At 51.4% G+C, this 24,914-nt stretch overlaps 2 protein-coding genes across 2 annotated transcripts; one reads left to right on the top strand and one right to left on the bottom strand.

Moving 5' to 3' along the window:
• The first annotated feature begins 1,032 nt into the window (after window positions 1-1,032).
• ELOF1 (elongation factor 1) lies at window positions 1,033-8,375 on the top strand. Its single transcript, XM_090288811.1, has 5 exons — window positions 1,033-1,110; window positions 7,125-7,258; window positions 7,384-7,454; window positions 7,721-7,840; window positions 8,091-8,375. The coding sequence occupies exons 2-4, from the start codon at window positions 7,143-7,145 to the stop codon at window positions 7,783-7,785; spliced, it is 252 nt and encodes an 83-aa protein (XP_090144937.1). The 5' UTR covers window positions 1,033-1,110; window positions 7,125-7,142; the 3' UTR covers window positions 7,786-7,840; window positions 8,091-8,375.
• A 3,692-nt stretch (window positions 8,376-12,067) lies between these two features.
• On the bottom strand, window positions 12,068-18,296 carry CNN1 (calponin 1). The gene is made up of 7 exons (XM_090289649.1): window positions 18,142-18,296; window positions 16,053-16,174; window positions 13,647-13,713; window positions 13,410-13,547; window positions 13,116-13,226; window positions 12,471-12,617; window positions 12,068-12,389 (listed from the first exon to the last, which is right to left on the bottom strand). The coding sequence occupies exons 1-7, from the start codon at window positions 18,202-18,204 to the stop codon at window positions 12,144-12,146; spliced, it is 894 nt and encodes a 297-aa protein (XP_090145775.1). The 5' UTR covers window positions 18,205-18,296; the 3' UTR covers window positions 12,068-12,143.
• Between the last annotated feature and the right edge of the window lie 6,618 nt (window positions 18,297-24,914).

Raw genomic sequence — 24,914 nt, 5'->3', positions numbered from 1 at the left:
TTCTGAAAAATACAAATTAATGGGTGCCAGAGGCTGGGGGCAGGAAAGGAACTGACTACAAAGAGACAGGAGGAAATTTCTTGGGGTGATGGAAACGTTCATTGTCTTGATTGTAGTGATGGTTTCATGGGTATTTGCAAATGTCAGGACATAAAATTTCATAGGTTAGATACATGTAGTTTATTTTCTCAATAAAGCTGTGAAGGCAGGAAGGGAGGGAGGGAGGGAACCAACCTGGCAATCTTCAGCAAAGAGAGGATTGCCCATATACTATGGCAGAGTTGCACTATGAATTGTGTAGCTACTAAAATCAAGAGTGACCTGTATGTGTATTGACCATTAAGTGAAAACAGCAAGTTACAAAGCAACTTATATGATCCCAAGCTTTGTAACCAGCACTGAGAAATGGGGTGGGTTCTAAAGACACTTCCAAGGGTAACACTGCCCCCTAGTGGAAATGTTGGAGATAGGTCTATTAATATACATCTCGTTACAAGTTATTCTCCTCAACACTCTAAGGAAATAGCTCCTACCAAGGTCACTAGTGACCAAACGCTGAATTATAGTAAGATCCTCAGGTTCTTGTTAAGTCTTAAGAAGAGCGTCTTACAAGTTCCCCCCTCACCCTGCATCAGCCATACTAGTATTTGCAATTCCTTGGCACGGGAATATTTTTAATGTATACCACGTTGGAGAGACCTGGGTGGGCTGCAAGGAGCTGGGCTTTGAATCGGGAAAGTCAAGTGAGACCTCAGGAAGATGATGCGACCTCGGACAAGGATGCCTTTTTAGCCCTGGGATGGCGTGGCCCACTGCCCCTGAAACGCAGGAATAGCCACTCCGGGGAAGTGACTGGTAGTATGCTCCTGCAGTGCTACACTCAAACGCGCTCCAGCCCTCGCGCACGCGTACTACGAAACTCCCCCCAACACCCGATTGCGAGTACACATGCGCACAGAGATAGAGCCGACGGGTCAGGCCTGTTCGGCTGTCCGGGCTGCGGATAGGCAGGACGGGAGGGGAGGAGAGCAGGTTCCGCTTCCTCTGAAAGCCGGAAGTCACTGTCTCCCGGGTGAACGAGGCTGTCGCAACGAGGGAAGGGGAGTGCAGGTAACTGTTTGCACGGGAGGGCTTTGGGACCAGGCAGGACTGGATGCGCTTTGACTGGGGGCCGTTCATGGGGTCCTGGAGGAGGCGCTGATGTCCCCGGGCGTGGTGGATAATCCATCAGAGAGTTTGACTCCTCCGGGTCCTAGCCGGCTAAGCGCGGTTGCTCCGAGGCCTGGCTTGTACCGGCAGGAGGCGCCGCCAAAGCCTTGGTGAGCTGGTGGGACAGCCCACACTCTCGCCTCTTGAGTCACGGCAGAATCGTGGGCCGACCACTTTTCCATCCCTCCCTTTGGCGCGCTTGGACTTAAGTTGCCCTTACCGAAGAGACAGGCTGAGATCCCTGGGGCTTTATAGGCAGGCCAGCCCCCTTTTCTGGGGTGGGGGTGGGGGTGGGGTATCGTCACTGGGTAAAAATGAGATTTGGAGGCCCATCTGTAGCTTCTGATTCAGGTGACTCCCTTATTCATTCAACAAACTGTTATCGAGGCCCTGGCTGGACAGCTCAGAATGTCGTCCCAACACGCCAAGGCTGCGGATTCTATCTCTGGTCAGGGCATATACAAAAATAAGCCAAGGAACAACAAATTGATGTTTCTCTCTCTTTCTCTTTCCCCCTCCTTTCTCTCTCTCTCTCTCTCTCTCATTCTTTCTCTCTCATTCTCTCTCTCTAAAAAAATTTAAAACATAGTTATTAAGCACTTAATACATACTAGGCACTATACGTGCTGGGGCTTCAGCAGTGGGCAAATGCCTGATCTCCCCCTTTCAGAACTGACATTCCAGTGGGCAGAGATCTGGGATGAGGTTCAGAAATCAGCCTTTTTTGAGGACCCTCAGGTGATTCTGTTGCAGGTGGTACCCAGGGCTGGGCTTCAGAAAAAAACTGTCCTGGCAGGTGAGAGCATGGGCTACAGAACTGACTACACCTTACAAAAGTCTGCAAGGTCTTGTGGGGTCTGTTGCTTACCTCTTTTGTCACATCTCATACCCTTCTCCCCATTGTTCACCAAGCTTCAGCTCTACAGTTTTCTTTCTCTTTCTCGAGGAAAGCTTCTGCCTCAGAGCTTTTGCAGTTCCTGTTCCCTCTGCCTGGACTACCTTACATGGTGCCTTCTCTCATCATTCAGGCCTCAGCTTCAGTGACTTAACCCAGAGGGTCCTTCCCACTCTACCCTTACCTGAAGTAGATTCTGGAAGTGTTCACCTAGCCCTGATATTCACCTCATAGGACTTAATAATATTTGGAATTATTTCACTTATTAGTTAACTTGTTAAGGGTCTGTCTTCATCCACTACAATAAAGTTTCACAAGAGCAGATATGTTGCCTGCCTTATTGCAGCATTCTTGTGGTTTAGCGTAGGGCCTGGCAATGATTTATTTACTCATTTTCTCAGTAAATATTTGTTGAGTGCCAGTTGTGTGCCACGAGCAGTTCTTGGCCCTGAGGATACAAAGAAAAGACAAAAGCACCTGCCTTTGTGAAATTTACATGTGGAACATGGACGGGAGATGCAAAGAGACCATTGAGGAGGTTGTTGTGATAATCCAGGCCAGCGATGACCAGGACTCCAGACCCAGACCAGGGCACTGGCCATGGAGGTGGTGAGACGTGGTCAGCAAGATCAGGATCAGATGCAGGCTGTGAGAGAGAGGAATCAAGGATGAGTCCAAGGTTTTTGCAAAGATGGATTTGCTATCTGCTGAGATAGGGAAGACTGCAAGAGATCATGTTGAGGTGTCAGGAGCTTGGTTTTGGACAGGTCACATTTAAATGTTTGTTAGCATCAGGTGGAGGTGTGATTAAGACCAGTAGATGGGCAATTCTGTTGTTCAAAGGAGACATCAAGGCCAGAGAGGCAGGTGGCATCAGTGTAGAGGAGGCATTTAAAGCCCTAGGGCTGGGTGAGATCTCCATGGAGATGAGTGTAGACAGAAAGGGGAGGGGCCCAAAGTTTGAGCTTGTGAACTCTTATCATTAGAGAAGGGGTTGGCGGGGTGGGATCACCAGCGGAGAGGGAAAGGAACTGCCAGTGAGTTGGGCATGAGAGTACAGGGTTCTGAGGGCCTCGGGGGAAGGGCCGGAAGAGGGAACCAGTGTGTCCAGTGTCCTAGGAGTGGGGACTGCCCATTGGGGTGGGCAGCAGGAGGCAGGGGGTGGAGAGGAATTGGGGGGAACACAGAGGGTAAATGCAGACAGCTCTACTAGAAAAGCCTGCAGAGAATGGGTGTTTTGTTTTTGTTTTTAATTATAGGAGGGGTAGTAAAAAGTGTGTTTGTTATTGATCCAGTAGAGAGAGAGTTCGATGTAGGGATCCAGGGCACAAATTGTTTCTGTGGGGACCAGTGACATTTTTCCACGGCAAAGGAGGGAAGGCCAGGTAGGTGGGCCTGGGGGCTTGTGGATGTTCTTTGCCACTTCCTCTGTTTACTCAATGACTTTGAAGAATCCTCAGTTAAGAACGAGGATGTTGTGGCAGCATGGATGGACCTAGAGGGTATTATGCTGAATGAAATAAGTCAGAGAAAGACAAATACCATATGATTTCACTTATATGTGGAACATAAAAAATAATGTAAACAAACAGACAAAACAGAAATAGGCTCATGAATGCAGAAAACAGATTGATGGCTTCCAGAGAGGAGGCGAGGTGGGGACTGGGTGGAAAAGGTGAAGAGATTGAGAAGTACATATTAGTAGTTACAAAATAATTATGAGGGTGTAGTTCCGGCCAAGATGGAGGCATAGACCGACACGCTCTGTCTCCCTCCACAACTAAGAAGGAATACAACTACTGCAAAACCAAAAATAACCAGAAATTCTAGAAAATAAAGCTATGTGGAAGTCCAACGTATGAAGTCATAAACAAGTGGTGCTCGTCCAGACGGGTAGGAAGGGCGAAACCGCGGCTGAAAGATCAAACTGTGCTGGAGGCGGCAGCTGCAGCAACGAACAGCGAGACCCGGTAAGCAGACACCCATATCTGGGGGGAGGAGAGAAGCGCCTGGGAGCCGGCCCTGGCTGCAGACCAGACCCGTGGGCTCGCAATTCCAAAGCTGGGGAAGGCAGACCCCCATTGTCTCGGACTGTGAGGCCCAGAGGGCATGGGGACTGGGGACGGAGGATGAGGCTCCCAGTTTCTCAGCAGAGTAACATCAAGAATCTATCTTGGACTCCCGCATCCACGCAAAGCGCCACAGTGTGGTGAGAAAGGTCGCCAGGTTGTGAGGAGAACACAGGGCTCTGCCCAATATAGCATAGGTGTGACAGCCCCACCCAAAAAGGAAAAATAAACAAAACTGTCAGAATGGCAGAATTAACGATTGAAATACCATACCAATCACGAAGCTAACGAAAGAACAAATAAAGGATTTGACAGATGAACAAATAGAGAATCTTTCTGAGGCTCAGTTGAGAGCTATAGTCATAAGGCAGCTTACAGACCCAACAGTGGGACTGAATCAAGACAGGGAAGGAATGAAGGCTAGTCCTGCTGAAATGAACAAAAATACATACAAGACAAGTGGTGAGGAAGGGAAAGCCAGGAATCAAATCAACAAATTGGAACATAGGGAACAAACAGTCAACCAGTGCAGAAAGAGGAAACAAGAAGTGAGGAATATGAGGAGAGGCTCAGAAATCTCTGGGACAGCTATAAGCGAATGAACATTCGAATTATAGGATTGCCAGAGGGTGAAGAAGAACTAGAAATTGAAAAATTATGTAAAGAAATAATGAAGCAGAACTTCCCTAACTTGGGGAAGGAAATGAACTTACAGGTCCAGGAAGCACAGAGAGTTCTGGATAGGCTGGACCCAGGGAGAACCACACCAAGACACATTATCATCAGAATGTCAAAAATTAAAGATAAAGAGAGAATCTTAAAAGCAGCAAGAGAGAAGAGAAGAATTATGTACAAAGGGGTCCCAATTAGGCTATCAGCTGATTTCTCAAAAGAAACTCTGCAGGCAAGAAGGGACTGGCAAGGAATATTCAAAGGAATGAAAAGCAAAAACCTACAGCCACGATTACTCTATCCAGCGAAGCTGTCATTCAGAATAGAAGGGCAGAGAAAGTGCTTCCAGGACAAACTAAAACTGAAGGAGTTCATCAGATCCAAACCACTCTTATATGAAATGTTAAAGGGACTTGTTTAGAAGAAGGAGGATCAAAACTACGAACATTAAAATGAACATTGTATCACAACAACCAACAGCAGAAGCTAGGGAATTGAAACAAAGTCAAACTAAGTAGGCAATGAGAGGAGAAGAAGAATTATAGGTATGGGGAACATATTGGGGGGAGGGGGGAGGGGGAAAGGGAGGGAGATGATGCAGGAATTAAGAAGCATAGTAGGAGGAAGTGGAGTAGACAGGACAATATTGAGAAGAACTATATGCAAAACCAATGGGCATGGACTAAGGAGCGGGACAGCTGGAGGGGGCGGTCACTGGGTGGAGGGGAGCAGAGGGAAAAGAAATTGGGACAACTGTAACAGCATAATCAATAAAATTAAAAAACATGGCAAGAAATAATAATTAGGATGTAAAGAAGAGCATAGGCAATAAAGTCAAAATATTGTAATAAGTGTATATGGTCCCAGATGGGTACTGGAAATATCAGGGGAACACTTTGTTGAAGTACATGATTGTCTAACCACTATGATGTACACTTGAAACTAATACAAAATAATATTGAATGTAAACTATAATTGAAAAAGTTAAAATTTAAGAATAAGGATGTTACATAGAAAGTGATTGTTAAATATGAATGAAACCCTGGTCTGTCTTCTGGCAGACTGCTGGCCTCCCCTGTCATGGCGGAATGATGCTAGAACCAGCAGTGGAAAGAAAGACAGAGCGTGATTGGGGGCTGGGGGACACTCCTTGGAAGGTTCTGAAATGGTGAACACAGAGCCCTGAGCCCAGCGCCTGGCATAGAGATGTGCTCAGTGGTTGCTCCTTTCAAGACATATGTCCCAATGGCACCCGACCCCATCATTTTCGCCAACACTATTCTTCCTTTGTGGTAGACATCAGAGAGGGATGCCACCCTCTCCCCCTACCCACCAACTGTGTTGCCCAGCAGCCTTGGAAGTCATTCCGGATGCCTCTTTCTCTAGCCATACTCACTCCACTGACTTGTGTCCTCAGTCTTACAACTGACCTCTCTCCATCCCAGATAGCCTTGTCCCAGTTCTGACTTTAATCTTCATCCAGACTTTTGACCCATACTCCTTGATCCCTTAAGAACACAAAATGATGTTGCTGTTTCTCTCCTGTGGCCTTCGGGATGCAGCTAGACATTTGAAACCCCACCTGCTCCCTCTTTAGCCTGTCCCCTCTCCTACGTGAGTGGTCCCCAACCACTGCTTGAGGGCACTCAGATACCCACCCCTCCATCTCGTACACAGTGTTTCTCTGTTCAGTAGCCTCTTCTGTGGATAAGCTACCCAAGGAATGCATGGGAGGCTCCGTCAGACCCCTTTAGTGTCATTCCTCCTGGGTGGTACTTGCATGTCCCTTGAACAGGAGGAGCAGCTGCTTCTAAAATCAATAAAATCAGCTCCTGAGCACTTAAATTATGCCCAGCCTTGGGCATCCGGCATGTCAGAGAGCCCATGTGTCATCCTTACCAGGAACAGCGACTTCCTGTTTAGGTGCCAAAGATGGATGGGCCATATACTATGCAAGCACTTAGAATTTGTCATGTCAGCCCTTCGGAGGTAACAACCTCATCCCTATTTTTTAAATAAGGGAACTGAGGCACAGAGAGATTAGGTAATCATATGAGGTCATGTTATAAGTGGGGGTGCCAGGGTTAGAATCCAGAATCTGCTCTCACCCACCCTACCCAGAGTTCACTGGGATTACCTGCTGTCCCCAGAGGGGGCCATTGTGCCACTTCTCCCTTCCCTGTGGACCAGCAGGACCATCTTCCCCACCTGCTTCCCAGAGCATCTGGAGGACTCCTGGGTCCCATGAGTCGCTGACTTCTGGCCCCTTCCTCCCACAGGTTCACCCTCCTGCAGACATGGGGCGCAGAAAGTCAAAACGGAAGCCTCCCCCAAAGAAGAAGATGACAGGCACTCTAGAGACCCAGTTTACCTGCCCATTCTGCAACCATGAGAAATCTTGTGATGTGAAAATGTGAGTAGGGGATGGGGGCCAGGAATCCTGCCTTCCCAGAGTTACCCCTCTCTCAGTTGAGAATTGGCTCCCCCATAGACACAGGCCTCTTTGCTCACCAGTTCCTTCATTTTCTCCCATTCCAGGGACCGTGCCCGTAACACTGGAGTCATCTCTTGTACCGTGTGCCTAGAGGAATTCCAGACACCCATTACATGTATCCTTGGAAAACTATCTTTTTCCAGGGGGTGGAGTGGTCAGAGCTACCCCACCCAGGATGGGCTGCTCAAGGGCTCATGGCTAAGGGCAAGTGGGTAGAATGCACCTCTGGCTCTGCTCTGTCCTGTGCGGGGCTGTGGCCACACAGAAGAATGGGTGCCACCTGCTTGCTTAGGTGGGGTGATATGGCATGGCAGGTGTCTGCAGAGCTGGATAAGGGAAGGGGTCCGATGCTGGCAGTCACCCTTGACTTCAGTGGTTCAGATCTGTCAGAACCAGTGGACGTGTATAGCGATTGGATAGACGCTTGCGAGGCAGCCAATCAGTAGCAATGCAGAGGACCCACCCACTTGGCAGTCCTGCTGCCATGGACCAGCCCACTGGGTACCATTCCAGAGACATTCCTGAAGTCCAGGGTGTGGGTCCAGGGCCCTCACAGCCTTCTCTGTGTGTGTGTGTTTGTGGAGTGGATGTGAGTGTGAATGTGTGGCTACAAGTGTGGCCATGGGGGTGTGCTAATGGGCAGGGGTTGGAGTTGTGGGGTTGCTGGGCTCTGGGAGCCTGAACTGCCTCCCTTGAGTCTAAAAGCCTTTGACTTGTTCCCTCTTTCGGCCCCTGACCCCTCTGGCTCTAGGGACCTGGCTTCTTCAAGGGCCAATGTCTTAACATCCTGGGTGAGGGCAAGCCCTGCAGAGACAGCCTCGGGACCCTCCAGCCTTCTTGCCCATTTGAACTGGACTGCCTGTCCTCCTCTGCCTTCCAAGGACTGTGGCCTGCGATTCAAAGCCACAGGCCCCTCAGTGGGGCCCTTGCAGGGTGGCCCTGGTTCATGTTTTTATAATTGCTTTTATAGAGGATGAAGGAGCTGGATTGGGACAGCTGCTGGTCATGAGCCCGAAAATAAAGCAGCTAATGCAAACTCCTGGCTCTCTGATTTCCTGGGTTCTGGTCAGCCCTGGGGCTCGGTGAGGGGGGAGCGGAAGTCTCACGTGGCAGGCTATTGGGAGTGGAATTTGACCAGTCCTTCATACTGTCCAACATTTGTCCACTAATCAAGCATATTCAGGGTGAAACTAGGCCAGTGCTGCGTGCAGGGGACACCGGTGACCCCATAGAAATCTGGGCAAGCATTTAGCTCCAGTGAGAAAAGACCAGCAGAGCCTGGGGTAGGGTGGGGCAGGGTGGTCAGGGAAGGCTTCCTGGCCTGAAGGAGGTAACGCTCAAGGGCCAACCTGTGCCAATTGCTGCTCTCAGGCTTCCTTGCTTTACCCCCTTGTCCCAACAGCCACCCTGTGAGTCAGGTGCCCCGGGCTCGCAGATGAGGAAACGGGCAGAGATGGGAGGTCACTGGCCCAAGGCCCCACAGCAAGAAGGCAGCACAGCTGGTCCTTAAACCCAGAACAACTGGCTTCACAACCCAGGGTCCAGGCTGAGGGAACAGCTCTTGGTTTTGTGGGGGCTGGTAAGGAGTCTCAAAGGCTGGAGGTGGTGCCAGATGCAGTAGTCTGGTACAATATATATTGGTCTTTATGCCTGTGTCTAGCACAGAGCTCCTGAAACCCTTGGGATTTTCAGAATGATCACCCAGGATGGGGCTGGTCGGAACTTGCAGCCATGGCCACCAGCCTCTGGGAAGGGAAAAGGGGACACAACAGATTAATCTCTCTAAAAACTTCAACAAGATTTGACGAATGCCTGAAATCTATATAATGTTATTAACCAATGTTAGCCCAATAAATTCAATTAAAAAAAAAAAATCTGATGAGCTTCCAGGTTGGTGAACACAGGGAGATGCAAGGAGGATGGTGCACACAGAGGTCGGGCCTGGCCCCGTGCAGCCCTTCCACCTGGCTGCTCCTGAGTTACATCCTGAGTAAGGAACTCGAAATCTAATAAGTAAAATGTTTCTCTGAGTGCTGTGAACTACTCTAGCAAATTAATCAAACCCAAGGAGGGAATCATAGGAAACACAATCTATAGCCCGTTGGTCAGAAGCACCTGGACTTGCTACAGTCGGCAACTGAGGTGGGGGAGGACCACCTTGTACCACCAAGCCCTTATTCTGTGAGATCTGTCACTGTCTCCAGGTAGATCGTGTCAGAATTGAGTTCATTGCTTGGTAGTGTTGGAAAAAGCGCACATCTGAGTGTGGCTGATAGTGAGCATCCAGGCGCTGCATGGTGCCCTCAGATGGTCTGGGTGTGGAGGTCCTGGTGCTCAGCACGCTGGGGCAGATCCAGCTCCACATCCTGGCCTTCTGACCCTGAGCAGCAGGGGGCCTGTGCTTTGGGTTTCTTATTTATACTTGGGAAGGGTGAAGGAACCTTCCTCCTGGGGCATGCTGAGGATGCAGGTGCCTAGCATGGTTTGAGCAACTCTGGGACACATACCCTGGGGATTGAGGGATGTGAACAGTCAAAGAAGGTGCTGAGCTGGCAGGAAATCCTGACCACCAGACCCAACCACTGAGTCTGGCATGTGCCCCCTGAGGTCTACCCTGCCCTGAGATGCCCCTTCCTGGTGCTCCCACCTCCCCTCCAAGGTGCCAGGTAAGGTATCCTGGCCCAGTCAGGAGCCAGTGGACATGGGCAGAGTGGTGGAACGGCCTGGGTTAGATTACCTCTGGGGTCCAGGCAAAGGGGGCTTAGTCCTCTGGCATCCAGAGCCCGCCCAGCCCAGTCTCCCAAGCCAAGTGCTAATATGGTGCTGTTTTCCAGAGGAGGCAGGGCCCAGAGCCAGGCATGGATCCTCAGCATAGCTTCCCAAGCTGGCCCTGAGGGAACAGGACTCACAGTAGCTAGGCCAAGAGCGCCTGGAATCCAGTTTATGAGACCCAAGGAGCTGTGTGCATCTGTGCATGTGGGTCTTCTGGTGTCTGTCTGCAGATCCCCCACGTTCCAGCCTCACCACCAGGGGAGGGAAGGGGAGAAGGCTGCTTTGTGACTCCTGCATGGTTACATCCTCTCCTTAGGACCCTGACAGTTGGTGGCATACAAGAGGGATGACTGGGGCCAATGTCACAAAGTCAGGGTCCCCTCTAAAACATGGGGAGGTTAGGGGCCTGTCCACAGAACTCAAGGGCCCTGGAATGGCAGGCGAGGCTGGGGGATCAGCCCTAAGGAGAGGGTAGAGTGAGCTGGTTACACAAGCAGCCATGTCCTGCCCCTGCAGTCAGCCACTCAACTGCTCTGCTGGGTCAGTCAAGGGCCATTGCCCTGGGTGCCTGAATTGCCCATCCTTGCCCACTGTCTGTCCCCTCCCACCAGGACTAAAGGGTTCCCCGTGCCCACAGGGCACCCAGGGCCCAGCTTGTTCATTCTTTTTTTTTTTTTAAGATTTTATTTATCTTATTTTCTAGAGAGAAGGGAAAGGAGAAAGAGAGGAAGAGCAACATTTATGTGCGAAAGATACATCCATCCGTTGCCTCTCGAACACCCCCAACCGGGGACCTGGCCTACAACCCAGACATGTGCCCTGACTAGGAATCAAACTAACAACCTTTCGCTTCACAGGCCAGCACTTAGTCCACTGAGCCACACCAGCCAGGCAGGGCACAGCTTGTTCATTCTTATTGGTTGATGCCAAATGTCATCCTGCCTGGAGGCATCATTTAAGCTTCCCGCTGTCCCCATTTTCCTGAAGGAGAAGCAGGCCTACCTCAGAGGGGAAGGTCGCCTGTCTCATAGAGCCCATTCCAGCACGTGGGCTCTTCCTCACCACAACTCATAGGCCCCTTGGGAAAGTACATGGGTACTGAGCATGTGTGTGTGAATACTGTGTACATTTGTGAGGAGGTGCGTTGTGTTTTTATGTGGGAGTGTGTACTGCATGTGTATATCTGTGTGTATCTCTAAGGCTGCACAGACGACGACAACGGCGTTGTGTTTTTATGTGGGAGTGTGTACTGCATGTGTATATCTGTGTGTATCTCTAAGGCTGCAGAGAGCGTGTGCACACCATACTCACCAACTGATGGGGGTGGGGGGGTTGTGTGTAAGTGCATGACTGTCCTGAGTCCAGCCAGTTGGCTGTGAGCTCCTCGTGTGTATCTTAGGATGGGTTGGTGTATGTGTGCCTGTACAGATGTGTGTTCGGGCAATGAACCATATCTGAACAAAGCTGCACATGTGCAAGAGCCATGTAGGCTCCAGGACAGAGCAGTCTGAGTTCTTCAGGTGATTTTACAGCCATTTATTGTGCTCCAGTGAAATAGAAAAAGTGCTCACGTTACAAACACCACTGTCACATCCACATACACCAATCGCTGCAAACCAAACCGCGTGTGTCCGCTGGGTCTCTGGGCATGCAGTTGGCTCCCACTATGGGAATAGGGTGGGGGCAGGCCGAGCCTGGGCTCTGGGGGCTTCGCTTGGGGGGCTTCTTGTCCTGGAGGGAACCCACCTGTGAGGGAGGGAGGGAGTGGGGGGATAGCCAGGGAAGCTTTGCTCAGTGCATCCTTTGGGTGCTGTTGGGAACACCCGGCTCAGTGTTGGACCCTGCAGCGCTCCAGGGAGGAGGGCCCTCTTCCCCCCACCACAGATCCCCCCAGTCTGCTCCTCCTAAATGCTAACCCTGTAGGCAGGTGCCAGGGGCTGAAGGGCGCCATGCAGGGGGCAGCGGGGCCGGGCTAGGCCCTGCCGATAGCAGCAGCCAGCCTCCCTGGGGGGAAGGCAGGAGGCCCAGGGCCCTAGGCAGAATTGTAGTAGTTGTGTGGGTGGTGGTTGTGGGCAGGTTCTCCCAGTTCCGGGTACTCGGGCGTCAGGCAGTACTTGGGGTCGTAGACCTGGCGCGGCAGCCCATACACCGTCATGCCCCGCTGCGAGGCCCCCTTATTGCTACCCATCTGCAGGCTGACATTGAGAGTGTCACAGTGCTCCATGCCCAGACCCGGCTCAAAGATCTGCCGCTTGGTCCCAGGAGCTGTCATGCCGGCCTGTGGAAGGCAGAGCAGTCAGGGCATGGGCCTGGAGAGGGGCAAGACCCCCACTAGCCCACCCCACGGCCCCCCACACACCTGGCTGGCTCCCTTGTTGGTGCCCATCTGCAGGCTGATGGTGGCCTGGTCCAGGGGCTGGTCCGTGCCCAGCTTCGGGTTGTAGAGGTGGCGCCGAGTGCCATAGGCCGTCATGCCCTGCTGGCTGGCAAACTTGTTGGTGCCCATCTAGGGAGCCAGAAGGAGAGTCACCTCAAGGGTTACAGAGCCTCACCATGGACCACAGTATGTCCCACTGTCAGGGGACACTCACATGCTCTCTCAAAAGGCACTGTTTCCACCTTCAGGCTACATACTGGAAACTGAGACCTAGAGAAACTGTCACAGCTCAGTAAGGGGCTCAGAGCACCCAGGCCTGACTTCCAGGGTTCAAATCCGAGCTTGACCACTCATGACCTGGGTGATCCTGACAAGCGAGCTAGGTTCTCCAGGCCTCAGTTTCTATATAAACGGTATGATGTTAACAGTGCCTCCCCTCTAGAGCGTCTGGAGGAGTGAGTTAGGTACAGAGTTAGAGCACAGTGCCTAACTTATAGTCTAATTAAGGCCAAATACGCTGTCCCCCAAAGACTAGGGACCAGGATCCTTCCTGGCCTCCTCAACCTCCCGCCTCCGCCTCCGCCTCCTCTGAGTAGCAGTCAGACCCTGGTGGGGAAGGGGCAGTACCTGTAGCCCAATAATGTTCCGTCCTTCTCGAAGCTTCTCTGGCTCAAATTTCCGCTCCTGCTTCTCTGCATACTTTACCCCCACATTCACCTTGTTCCCTTTCGTCTTGGCCTTGAGGAGAGGAAGTGGAGCAGGGACTGATGAGGGAGTCTCTGGCTGCGCTGTCCCCTTCCAGCACCTGTTCTGCCCCTCCCACCCACACTGGGATCTGGGACATAAGCGGCCCTATTTGCATCCCAACCCAGATGGTCCACAGTCCCCTTTGGCCCATGCCTACCCTTGAGCTACACTCACCATGCTGGCCAGGGCCAGGAGGGTGGATTGCACCTGAGTGTGGTTGGTGTTCTCGAACAGGTCATTTGCCTCAAAGATGTCATGGGGCTTCACCCCGTACTTGGTGATGGCCTTGATGAAGTTGCCTATGTTCTCCAACTGGAGGGGAGCAGGTGACAATCAGCGGTAGGGGGTGAGGCGTGGTGTCTGAGGGGCTATGGCGAGGGGTTGAAAGATTTACAAAGAGACTGGGCTCACCTGGTGCCAATTTTGTGTCGACTCATTGATCTTCTTCACGGAGCCTGGCTGGAGCTTATTGATGAACCTAAAAGGAGTTGGGGAGAGGAGTGACAAAGGTGACCCCCACTGCCCCACCCAAGCCCAACCCAACACAACAAGGGGTCAGGATGACCATCAATAGGTGGCATTCATTTTGCTGTTTCCCATTGCAATCTGCTCTCAGCTGGAGCCTCCAGCCCCACCCCCGCCACAATGTACCCCAAAACACAGGCAGGACCTAGAAGGGAAACAAAGCACAGGAGCTAGAGTCTGTCCCTGGTCAGAAAGTCTCCTTGTCTAAGGTGTGTGAGAGTCCCCTGCTGTGCCTGCCTCCCTGGAGACGCAGCTTCTGTCTCCGTTGGGACCTCTGCACCATGGAGAGCCTGTAGCTGAGGACTCCGACTTCTCGGCCACACTCACTCCTTGACCTTATCCAGTCAGTTGACTTAAAATGATGCTGAAATGCTGACCACTCCCCGGTATCTCCCTAGAGCCCAGGCCTCTCACTCTCCAACCTGGCTCCCTACATGGGTTCTCAAATCAAACACACCCTGCTCTAGACTCCTGACACCCACCTGCCCCCACAGAACTTTCTCTTTCTTCCCCAGCTCAGGAAACGCACCCTTCAATGGGGCACAGGCAAAGCCCTCAGATTTGTCCTTGACTCTCTTCTATCTTCTCTCCCCTCCACATTCAGTCTCTCATCAAGGCCTCTTGCTCTGCCTTCTGAACACATTCAGAAGGCCACCACCCTGCTCTGAGATCCCAGAGCCACCTTCTCTCTCCTGCTGGGGTTTGGTTGTTTTTTTTTTTTAAATCCTCACAGACTCGCTTATTGATTTTAGAGTGAGGGGAAGGGAGGGAGAGAGAGAGGGAGGGAAGCATCAATCAGTTGCTTCTCACCCGTGTCCTGGCTGGGACCGAACCTGAATGTGCCCTGAATCAAACCCACAACTTTTTGGCTTATGGGATGAAGCTTCAACCAACTAAGCCACATCGGCTAGGGCTCTCCTTGGCTTTTGCGATGACCTCTCCATGGGCTCCCAGCTTCCACCTCATCCCCTGCAGAGCGTTCATCTCACAGCTAGAATGCCCTTTTTAAAACAATTCCAGTTACTATCCACTTTAAAATGTTCCCTGGTTTCCTAACTCCTTAGCATAACTAAAAGGCCCCATGTCATCTGGCCCCCAGCTAACTCCCTCCGCTTCACCGAATCATCCTGTGCCAGCCACTCACTGTTCCTGGAACACACCAGGCATGTTCCCACCTCAGAACCTTTGCACTGGTTGTCCTCCTTCCCTGGCGCACTCTTCCTCAGACGCCCACCTGACTTCCTCCCTCACTTCGTCCAACATACTACGCAAATGTTACCTCTTCAGAAAGACCTCCTAGACCATCCTGTACAAAGCAGCAACCCTTCACCCCACCCAGCCCCGCATCCTTCACCACTGACTCTCCCCCATGTCACTTCCCACCATAGGCCAGTATGATGATTTCATCTCATCGATTGTTTGCTCCATCTCCTCCCCTAGGACAAAAGCTCCCTATGAGCTCTGAAGCTGTTTGTTCAGTATCCCCAGTGCCTAGACCCAGCACACAGCAGGAGCTCCGTAAGTGCTTGGGGCACAAAGGCCTGGGTGGGTGAATGACTCTGCACTCTTCAAGGTCCAGCAGCCCTGACTGAGCTGGGACACCAGGCCATCTCCCTAGGTCTTTATTCCCAGTGGTTATGATAGAACAAGATACCCTCGAGTCTCCCCCGCTCTCTACTACCTAGGGCTTGATAAGGAACATTCCCAAGGGCACACTCAGGCCTTCACAGTCACCCTGTCCTGGGTCAGACTCAGAGATAGAGACAGGACTTCTGCTGGGCTCAGGGTCCCGCCCAGCATTAGAATTGTGGTTGCATCTGGCATCAGGGCTTGGGAGCTGTGAAGGTTTGCATTTCTTTCAGTGATTAAAGTTCCAAGAAGAGTAGAAAGTCAGAACCTACTTAAATTACAGAGGACCATCCCTCATGTCACCAAGCCAGCAATGGACAGCCATTGTTGCCCATTGTCTTTTAGCTGTGACTTCTTTCTTGGGACGCTGGAGGCCATAAATGGGCCTGTCTGTCCTGCATGCATGGTAGTCAAGACACTAGAATCTGCAGCCATTTCTGTTGGAACCGCATGAGAATGTGGGTGATGTGTTTTACCTGAGTCTCCATTTCTTGTCTGTTTAATGGGCACAATGATTACTTGCCACCTCTGAGGACTGTTTTAAGGTCTGAGATATAAGGTGCCCGCCCTAGCTCATGGTCAATGAGGGGGCTGAAGGGGAGAGGTGAATACCGACTGGGGGGCAGCCCTAGGCAGAGTCTGGCCCAAGAGTGCCCCACTCACTCGCAAAGAATGATGCCATCTTTGAGGCCGTCCATGAAGTTGTTGCCTATGCGGCGTCCTGTCACCCCCTCAATCCACTCTCGAAGCTCTTGCTCCCGCTGGAGGTCATACTTCTGGGCCAGCTGGGGGAAGGGGGCACAAAGATGATGGTGAGAATGTTGGGGGAGGCAGGCTTTGCTCCCTAAGCCTGATCTCCTTCCTCATCCCTTCCCAACTAAGGCAATTTGGCCACAGTATCCATAGGGATGGGGGGGAGGGGTTGAGGGGACTGAGGGCCAGAGATGAGGTGGCACCTGCCCAGGGGGCCATTCCGGGCATTCCGAGGTTTGGCATCAGAGAATGTAGACAAGGATGGGTGGAAAGGGGGATACTCTGAGTTGAGGAGTGGCGTCTGGCCTCCTGGATCCCCCTCCAGGCCAAACTTGGGGCTTTGCTTTCTCTGGCTCTGCCCCCATCCACCCCCTACTGGAAGACTAGGCGGGCCTCTGTCAAGGGAGGAGGAGTCCTAAGGAGGTGCCCTGAATGCTGCCTTGCAGGCGACTGCTCTGTCTTGCATGCTGTCTGTCCCCAGGTCCTCATCTCGGCTCCAGCTCTCACAGGGGGTCAGGGCTTGTCTTTGTCTTACCTCTGGCCTCACGCGCTGAGTCTGTATTTCTCTGGCTCCCTATTCCCTGGGTCCTCTGTCTCTCTCTTCCCGAGTCATGTCTGTCTTTCCTTGGCCCTGTCTTCCTGTCCCCATCTCTCCATGTCTGGCTGGGGGTGGGGCACCTGGCTCATGCATCTGTGGGTCACTCTCTATTTTGGACTTCAGGTTTCCTGCCGCTGGTGGGGGTGGGGCTCGTCTGCCCCATCTACCCCTCCATCTGCGTCTCACTCTTGTTTCGCTCCTGGCTCACTCCTACCCGTCTGTCTCTTCTGTCTCAGGCTCCCAGAATCTTCGTTTTTCTAGAACCCTCCGTTCCCAGTCCAGACAGGCTCCCAGACCCGGGGGGACTCGGCTGCCCCTTCTCCTGTGGGAGGGGGAGGTGGGAGGGGGCAGCCCCCTCACCTGGCTCCAGCCCTGCTACCCCCCTCTTCACCAGCCCGGCTTTATAAAGCAAACCGGCCCTTATATAGCACGGGCCGGGCTCCCCGAGGCCGCCTTATATGGTGTGGCGGCTCTGCTGGGCTCTGGGGCCGGCGCAGGAGGGGGAGGCGGTTGGGGGACAGGGCAGGGAGCACTGGGATGTGTCTCCTGTCTGAGCACCGGCCCCCCCACCCGCCCCCTCCTCCAGCCACAAGGATAGGATCCCCGACCCGAGTCCCAATATCAGCTCCCCACTTCCTCGCTGTGAGACCCTGCCTGGCCAAAGCCACCCTGCACCTTAATGTTCCCCTCTGTCCAATGGGGCTGGGACTCCTACCCTGGCAGGCTTCAGAGAAGCATTCCAGGGGGTTGGGGGCTTCAAGTTTGCTGCCCTGAAGAAGCTGACCCCATTCTGGTGTAGAAAGGGGGATAGGCCAGCGGCCTAGCTCTGCACCTCCCTTTTGTACAACCCTAGCTACTTGCCTCTACACCCTGAACCTCAGTTTACCCATCCACAGCATGGAGGTCATGTCTCAGTGTCTTCCAAATTCTGAAATTCAGAGACCCCTGCCGTGTTTCTAATGCCCTCTCAGCCCTCCTCAGCTGCTTCCGTCTCCCTTTGCTTTCTAGGCTCACCCACGCCCCCAGCAACCGCCGCTCTCAAGCACTCCCCAACTTCTAGCTCAGGCTGGGGGAATGGGAAAGATCAAGTCTCCCTTAGTCCCCCATGAAAACAAAAAATTAGCATTGGATTCTGATCAAGTAGGGTCTTCACAGTGGAATGACCCGCCCCCATTTATCTGTGGTGTCTGTATGCCCCCCATTCCACTCCAACAGCAGCTGAGGACTCTAGGATGCTCCAGAGGTGGGAGGAAGGCAGCCTCCACAGCATGCTCGTCCCTCTTCCCTCTCAGGTTCCAGGTCACATGGGATAGGCAGGAGGGGGTCCAGGGAACCCCAAGAGCAGGGCTTCTGGCCTGGCAGGGTGTGTGGGCCAGACCCAGGGAGGCCCTCTAGTCCTACCTTGTTCTTGACCTCCGCCGACAGACCGTAGGCAGGGCCTCGGTTGAAGTGAGCAGAGGACATGCTGGCCAGTGGGCAGTGGTGACTGTGGCTCTGAGGACAGCAGCAGGCACTGAGGTTCTCTCTGTACCCTCTTCCCTCCTCACAGGTTTTTGAAGCTACAGAGGCTGCCCGGGCCTCTTCCAAGGCTGTCCCATTGGCCACAGGGGCCTGCCAAGGGGCGGGGCACACCCCACCTCAGCCACCCCCCTTTCGTGATGTCAGGGCCTTGGTATTGGGAGCTGATTGTGTCATTGTTTCCACCTAGGGGGGCGGCATGGGTTATTCTTTTGTGGGGGGGATGCTTAACCAGACAGAGACCTACCATTCCCCACTCCTCCAAAACCCTACTGTTCGTTGGCCTCTGACTGAGTCTCCCAGTCTCTTTGTGTCTCTCTGGGGCTATCTGTGTCTCTGAGTCCACCTTTCGAGTCTCTAGTCTTGAGGCAGGACTGCCATAGTGGTAGTTTATCGAGCACCACACTAGGCCTAACTCCAGAAGCCAGCAGCCCGTAACCATAGACAAGTCCCATCTGCTCTCTGAGCCTTTGTTGTCATGTCTATACAATGGGCTGATGAAGCCTTGTGAGAATGTCGTGAAGCTCAAAAGGGACAAGGCCTCTGACTTGCCCAGTGCAGTGCCTGGCATGGGGAGGATGCAGGGAACAGCAGTACTTTTGCTGGGAATCTGGCACCCCACTTCTGTCCCCTCCACCCCCTCAAGATCCTGGGGGAGCAGAGATCCTGGATCTCACCCTTCCCATCTGCCTCTGGGTTGCCTGAGCCACAGGGTGACTGTGTTAGCAGGTTTCAGGCCATGGAGTCCCCACATGTCCCTTCCCCAGCCACCGTGGCCTGGAGGGAATACATGCAAGCAGTTCCAGCTGGCCACATCTCACCCCTGGACCAGACTGACATGCCCACATTATGCCACATATGTTAAGGCCCTATTAGTGACAGTTGGGCGATATGTTGGCAGACTGCCATCCACTAATATGTTAAGGACTCGCAGTTTGCTGGCCACATGCTCAAGGCACAGCTGTGACATGCTAATATGACAACAGCCCTTATGCCAGGCCCTGTTCCAAGCACTGTACATGTATCAACTCAATCCTCACAACACCTTCACAAGTGGATGCTGATATTATACACAATCTAAAGATGGGAAAACTGAGGCACGAGGGTGTGGAATTACTTCCCCAGTGTCACACAGCTTGCCAATGGCAGAGCAGAATTTGATCCCAGGTCCCTGCCCTTAATGCTAAAAGGCAAAGGCAGGTTTCTGAACCCTGGCACTGTTGACCTCGGGGCTGGATAATTCTGTGTGGTGAGGGGCTGTTCTGGCATTGTAGTACTTTATGCAGCATCCCGGGTTTCTGCCCACTAGATATCAGCAACACCCCCTTAGTCTTGACAAACAGGAATGTGACCAGACATTGACAAATGATCCCAGAGGAGGGGGAGGGCATATTACCCCCATTTGAGAAAAACTGGGCTAAGGCAACTAAGGACAAGTTGTGGCATGTAATTATATGTTGAAGATACACTAAAATACATAAATGAACTAACAATTAGCTCCTGGTATGTACTAAGTGCATTGGATCTGTTAATTAATTCCTCATAACAGCCTTATGGGTGGGGTCGATATGAGGCACAGAGAGTAGAAGCTGACTGCCCAGGGTCATACAACATGAGGGTGGCGTAGCCAGGATTCGAACACTAAGATTCCGGGATCCTGCCCACCGAGAGCGGCCCTCGGCTGGCCACATGTCGCTACTGCGCATGCGAGGACCCGCGCCCCAGCGAAGCTCACGAACGGCGCCCCCTGGCGGCCCAGGATGGGCGGGGGCGGGGCCTGGCCGGCTCCCGGCGCCCGGCGGAGGTGACGCTCACGCTGACTCACTCCACCCGGCCTCACGGCCCGCTGCCGCCTGGCCATTTATAGAATCCGCACCGGCTCTGAAGTTGAAGTCACAGGCCAGGCACGACGGGGGCGGGGTGGGGGAGCACTTGACGCGCCCCACTAGGGGCACCCTGGGGTCTTCCTAGAGGGTGGCCCCTTCTGAGTCTGTCCTGTCCCTCCAATTCTGTGTCTGTGTCTTTGTACTGTATACTTGTCTCTAGGTCGCTGTATGTCCATCCCTCTGTGTCTCCTAGGCTTTTCTATCTCAGCCTTTGTCTCAGTCTGTGTCTCTATAAATTTGCCTGTCACATTGCTTCTGTCCCCATGTCTCCTCTCTATTATCTCTCCATCTCTGTGTCTCTGTTCCATGTCTCTTGATGTCTCTGTATTGTCTCTGTCTCTCTTTGTGTCTCTGTCCGGTAGTTGGGAGTAGAGACAGAAAGAGGGGGCCGATGCCATCCTGAGGCCCCCGCCTCAGGGGACTTCCCATGGTTGGCTGCCTATCGCGCAGTCTACTCAGCTCCTATCTGGCTTTTCCCAGGCACCAGACCGTGGGTGCCTTAGTTTCCCATCTAAATGAAAAGATGGGATCTTGTAAGGGACAGTTTCCCAAAGGGTTCAGGTCAGTTATGCAAGAAAATCCCTGCCTTTTTTCAACCCTCGGAGGCCCATAAAACCTTCGTGACTCTCAGAACACACACACACACACACACAATTGTGTGCCTGTGCGTCTCCAGGAGAGATCCGAAGCCCCCTTCCCCCTGCAACTGCCTGCCTTGACAGCCCTGCTGAGCCAACCCTGCCCTCACCTAGCTTTCCCCTTCAGAAAACAGGAAGAGCCTGTTGTTCATAATGGCTTCTGTGTTTGAAGGACTCTCTCCACGCCAGGCGCTGTGCCAGGCACAATCTCGTTTAATCCTCCCCCTAACCCTCTCAGGATGGAAACTCGTAGGCCCATTTTATAGATAAGAAAACTGAAGGTTCAGCAAGGCCAAGCCATGCTCCCACCGTCATGCTGCTCTTATAGCTCCCAGATCCTTCCACAAGTATTTCTTGAGTGCCCAAGCAAGCTTCCACCTTAGGACCTTTGCACTGGCAGTTCCTTCCACTTGGACACATTTCCACAAGATGCCTACATGGCCTTCTCTCATGTCCTCTGCTCAAATGTCACCTTTTCAGAGAGGCCCTCCCTGACCACCTGCTATGAAAGAATAGCATTCCCCCCGCCCCCACCAGACTGACTGTGAGAGGGAGCTGTTCACTTAAGTGTTTGCACCTGGCATAAAATGTCTACCTCCATAAAAACTTTCATTTTAAAACGTGATTTTAAAAAGCACCCCACCCTCTCTATCTCCTTTCCTTGCTTTCTCTTTCTTATTATTTCCTATTTGCTTATTATCTATCTCATGTAGCAAGACCAGAAACTCCACAGGGGCAGGGTTTTGCTTGTTCACTGCTCTATCCCTAGTGCCCAGTAAAGCACTTGTACATAGCAGATGCTCAAAAGATGCTCAGTGTGTAAATAGAATTTGAGTCAGGTCACTCAAACCCATGACTGTCTGAAATGTTGATGCTTAACCACTCAGAAATTAAGGGCACAATTTCCCAGCACCTCCCTGACGTAGGACAGTTGAGGTGGGGATCGTCTTTGTGTTTGCATTCCAATCCTCCCAAAAAGACCAAATGGAGGGCAGAGAGGGGGTTGGGTCACAGGCTATGACTGCAGTTACTCCAGACGATTCTATAGCGGCCAGCCTTGAGCATTGCAAGAAGTTTTGTAGGGAAAATTATCTAGATCAAGAGAGCTTTTTATTATTATTTTTATTTATTTAATCCTCACTGGAGGACATGCTTATTGATTTTAGAGAAGGGAAGAGAGAGAGAAAGGGAGAGAAATAATGTATTGCATCTCGTATGCACCCTGACTGTGGACCTAACCTGCAACCTTTTGATCTATGGGACAATGCTCCAACCAGTTGAGCCACACTGGCCAGAGCAAAAGAGCTTTTTTGAAAACAGTGCACAGGTGATTATCGTCGTCGGCAGCCGTCCGTCTCGAGAGACGATGGTGTAGCTTCTTAAGAGTCTATCTGCACCGCCGAGAATGGCTGTGCAGTCCAACTCGGGAGTGACACGGTATCTGTCTCCTCCCGTGTTGAATCGACATCTTATGATGACGCTGGAGTGTCCTCTCCAGTGAAGCTGAAGCTACAGAGCCTGGGCAGGGTGATATGGAGGGTCTGCTGTTGCCCGTGCAGCAGACCCCCCCTCTCTTCGCAGCTGAAGGGTCCAAGGGAAAGACGGAGTCAATACAGCTTGGCTTCAGGTGCGCCGCAGGAGTTGCCGGTGTTGACTACAACGTCAAACCGCCTTAGGGACTCCGGCTCCGGATTTTCTGTCGGGGTTTACTCCCTTAGCCTTTCCCCTGAAGAGGTATGCCACAAGGCAGCGGAGGTTTTTTGGAGTCAGAGTTTTCCTTCTCTGATGTGCCCTGACTGGAAGATCGAACCAGTTCGCAGGCCGACGCTCAATCCACTGAGCCAAACCAGCCAGGGCGACTGGTGATTATAAGACTGGCAAAAATCAGAATACTGGACCACACACCAGTACCTAGGAGGCCATGCGAATGTTGTGGATGAGAGCGAGCAATCTGTCTATAGCTTTCAAAAGTGTCCTTGCCTTTTCTAATGGTTAATTTTATGTGTAAACTTGGTTGGGCTACAGAGTGTCCAGATATTTGGTCAAACATTATTCTGGGTGTTTCTATGGGGGTGTTTTTGGATGAGATTAACATTCAGATTGGTAGACTGAGTAAAGCAGGTTGCACTCCTCAATATAGGTGGACCTCTTCCAGTTCAAGTTGGAGGCCTGAATAGAACAAAAAGGCTGACCTTCCATGGAGTAAGAGAGAATTTCTCCTGCCTGAGTGCCTTCAGCTGGGATAGTGGTCTTTTCCTGCCTTCATACTAGAACCAAAACATCAATGCTTAGATCTCAAGCCTGTGCCAGCTTTTAGACTGGAACTTATCCCATCAGCTCTCCTGGGTCTCCAGCTTGCCAACTACAGATCTTGGACTTCTCAGCCACCATAATCATGTGACTCAGTTCTTCATAATAAATCATATATATTCTCTTATAATATACTGTATATAATAAATCATATATACACAGTGGGGCAAAAGTAAGTTTAGAGTTGTTCATATGGAAAATAATTAATAAATAATAATATAAGAATAAACTCTGTTTTGCATACTCACAACTATACACCTACATTTGCCCCATCCTGTGTGTGTGTGTGTGTATTCTAGTGGTTTCATTTTTCTGGAGAACCCTATCTATCTAATACATTTTCTGAACCAGCATGTCTTTTTCTTTTTTAGAATAGTCCTTAGAACTACCAGTGTAGGTGTGAAGAATGAGATATGTGCGAAAGCATTTATTTCAGTGACCTTTTAATAACAAGTCACCCTATAGCTCTATCAACAAGGAACAAGTGAGACAAAGATGAAGGCAGAATATGCAGTACTTTGTTTGATTTAAATAAAGATACTGTGGTGCCGTGGTTAAGAGTGAGGGCTCTGCACCGATTTTCCATGGGTCTGAGACATAACCTTGTCCTTCCTGGCTGTGTGACTTTCTACAGGTGTCTTAACCTCTCTGTGCCTCAGTTTTCTCCTCTGGAAAATGGGCATATTAATTATAATGCCTGCTTCACAGTTTTATTACTTTTTATTTTGAGATAATTTAAGACTTACAGAAAAGGTACAAAAGGCGTAAAGAGTACCCATATACCCTTCACCCAGCTGTCCCTACTCGTACATCATAATTGTAGTACACTTATTAAAACTAAGAAGTTAATCTTGGTACAATACTATTAATAAACCACAGACTTCATTTAGATTTCTCGTTTTCCTACTCATGTTCTCTTTTGGTTCAGGATGCAATCCAAGATCCCTCATTGCATTTAGTTTTCATGTCTCCCTAAACTCCTCCAGTCTGTGACAGTCCCTTAGTCTTTCATGACCTTGACAATTTTGAAAAGTACTGGTCAGTAATTTTGTACATTGTCTCTCAGTTTGATTTTTCTTGATTAAACTGAGGGTTTTGCATTACTGGGAAGGATATTAGGATACCAGAGAGATGATGTTTTCTTGGGGGTGGGGAGTAGGTGGGAGGGGAGTTCATGATGTTACTATGACTCATCGCTGGTGATGTTAACCTTGGTCCCTTGATTAAGGTGGTATCTGCAGGGATCCTCCACTCTGAAGTTGCTATTTTCCCTAGGGTTGTTTGAGGACTGCATGTTAACGGTTCTACATAATTTACACTTTACCATTGCGGTCTGTGTTACTAAATTTTAAAACTGTAAATGCTTATGTTTGTACTTCTGTAAAGTAAATAAGAAAATAAGAGCTGTAACTGCCCCAAGAGGGAAACGGGCATTGGGAGCACTGAAGTCAGGTTGCCAGATCAGCGACCCCACCCCTGCCCACGTGTGCCCTTGCCCACGTCCAAACTGAGCAGTTAACTGCACTTGTGCCTTAGCTAGATACGCCCGGCAGAGGGCAGTAGCATCCCTACGAGCTGCCCACGTGGCTGTCAACGTGCTGGGGTGGAGTGTGCAAGCCCTCCTAAATCAGTAGCTGATTGGCGGCAGCACCCCTCAGACCGGCCAATCACAGGAATCTTTATGGGGCGGATCTCCTGTAGTTGAGCAGAGTCACCAAGGCATCCTAAAGGCTGCTGCGTCTCCTTGTCCTCGCCTTGCGTCATGAAGGCCAAGGGATTACAAAAATGGCTTTACAGGGAGGAATAACTGTCCTCACCTGCA

Source organism: Furipterus horrens, unplaced genomic scaffold (assembly GCF_987537825.1).
Source record: "Furipterus horrens unplaced genomic scaffold, mFurHor1.1.pri manual_scaffold_10, whole genome shotgun sequence".
NCBI classification, from domain to species: Eukaryota; Metazoa; Chordata; class Mammalia; order Chiroptera; family Furipteridae; genus Furipterus; species Furipterus horrens.
Note: the sequence above shows the minus strand (reverse complement) of the source record. Positions and strands in the feature narration are given on the sequence as shown.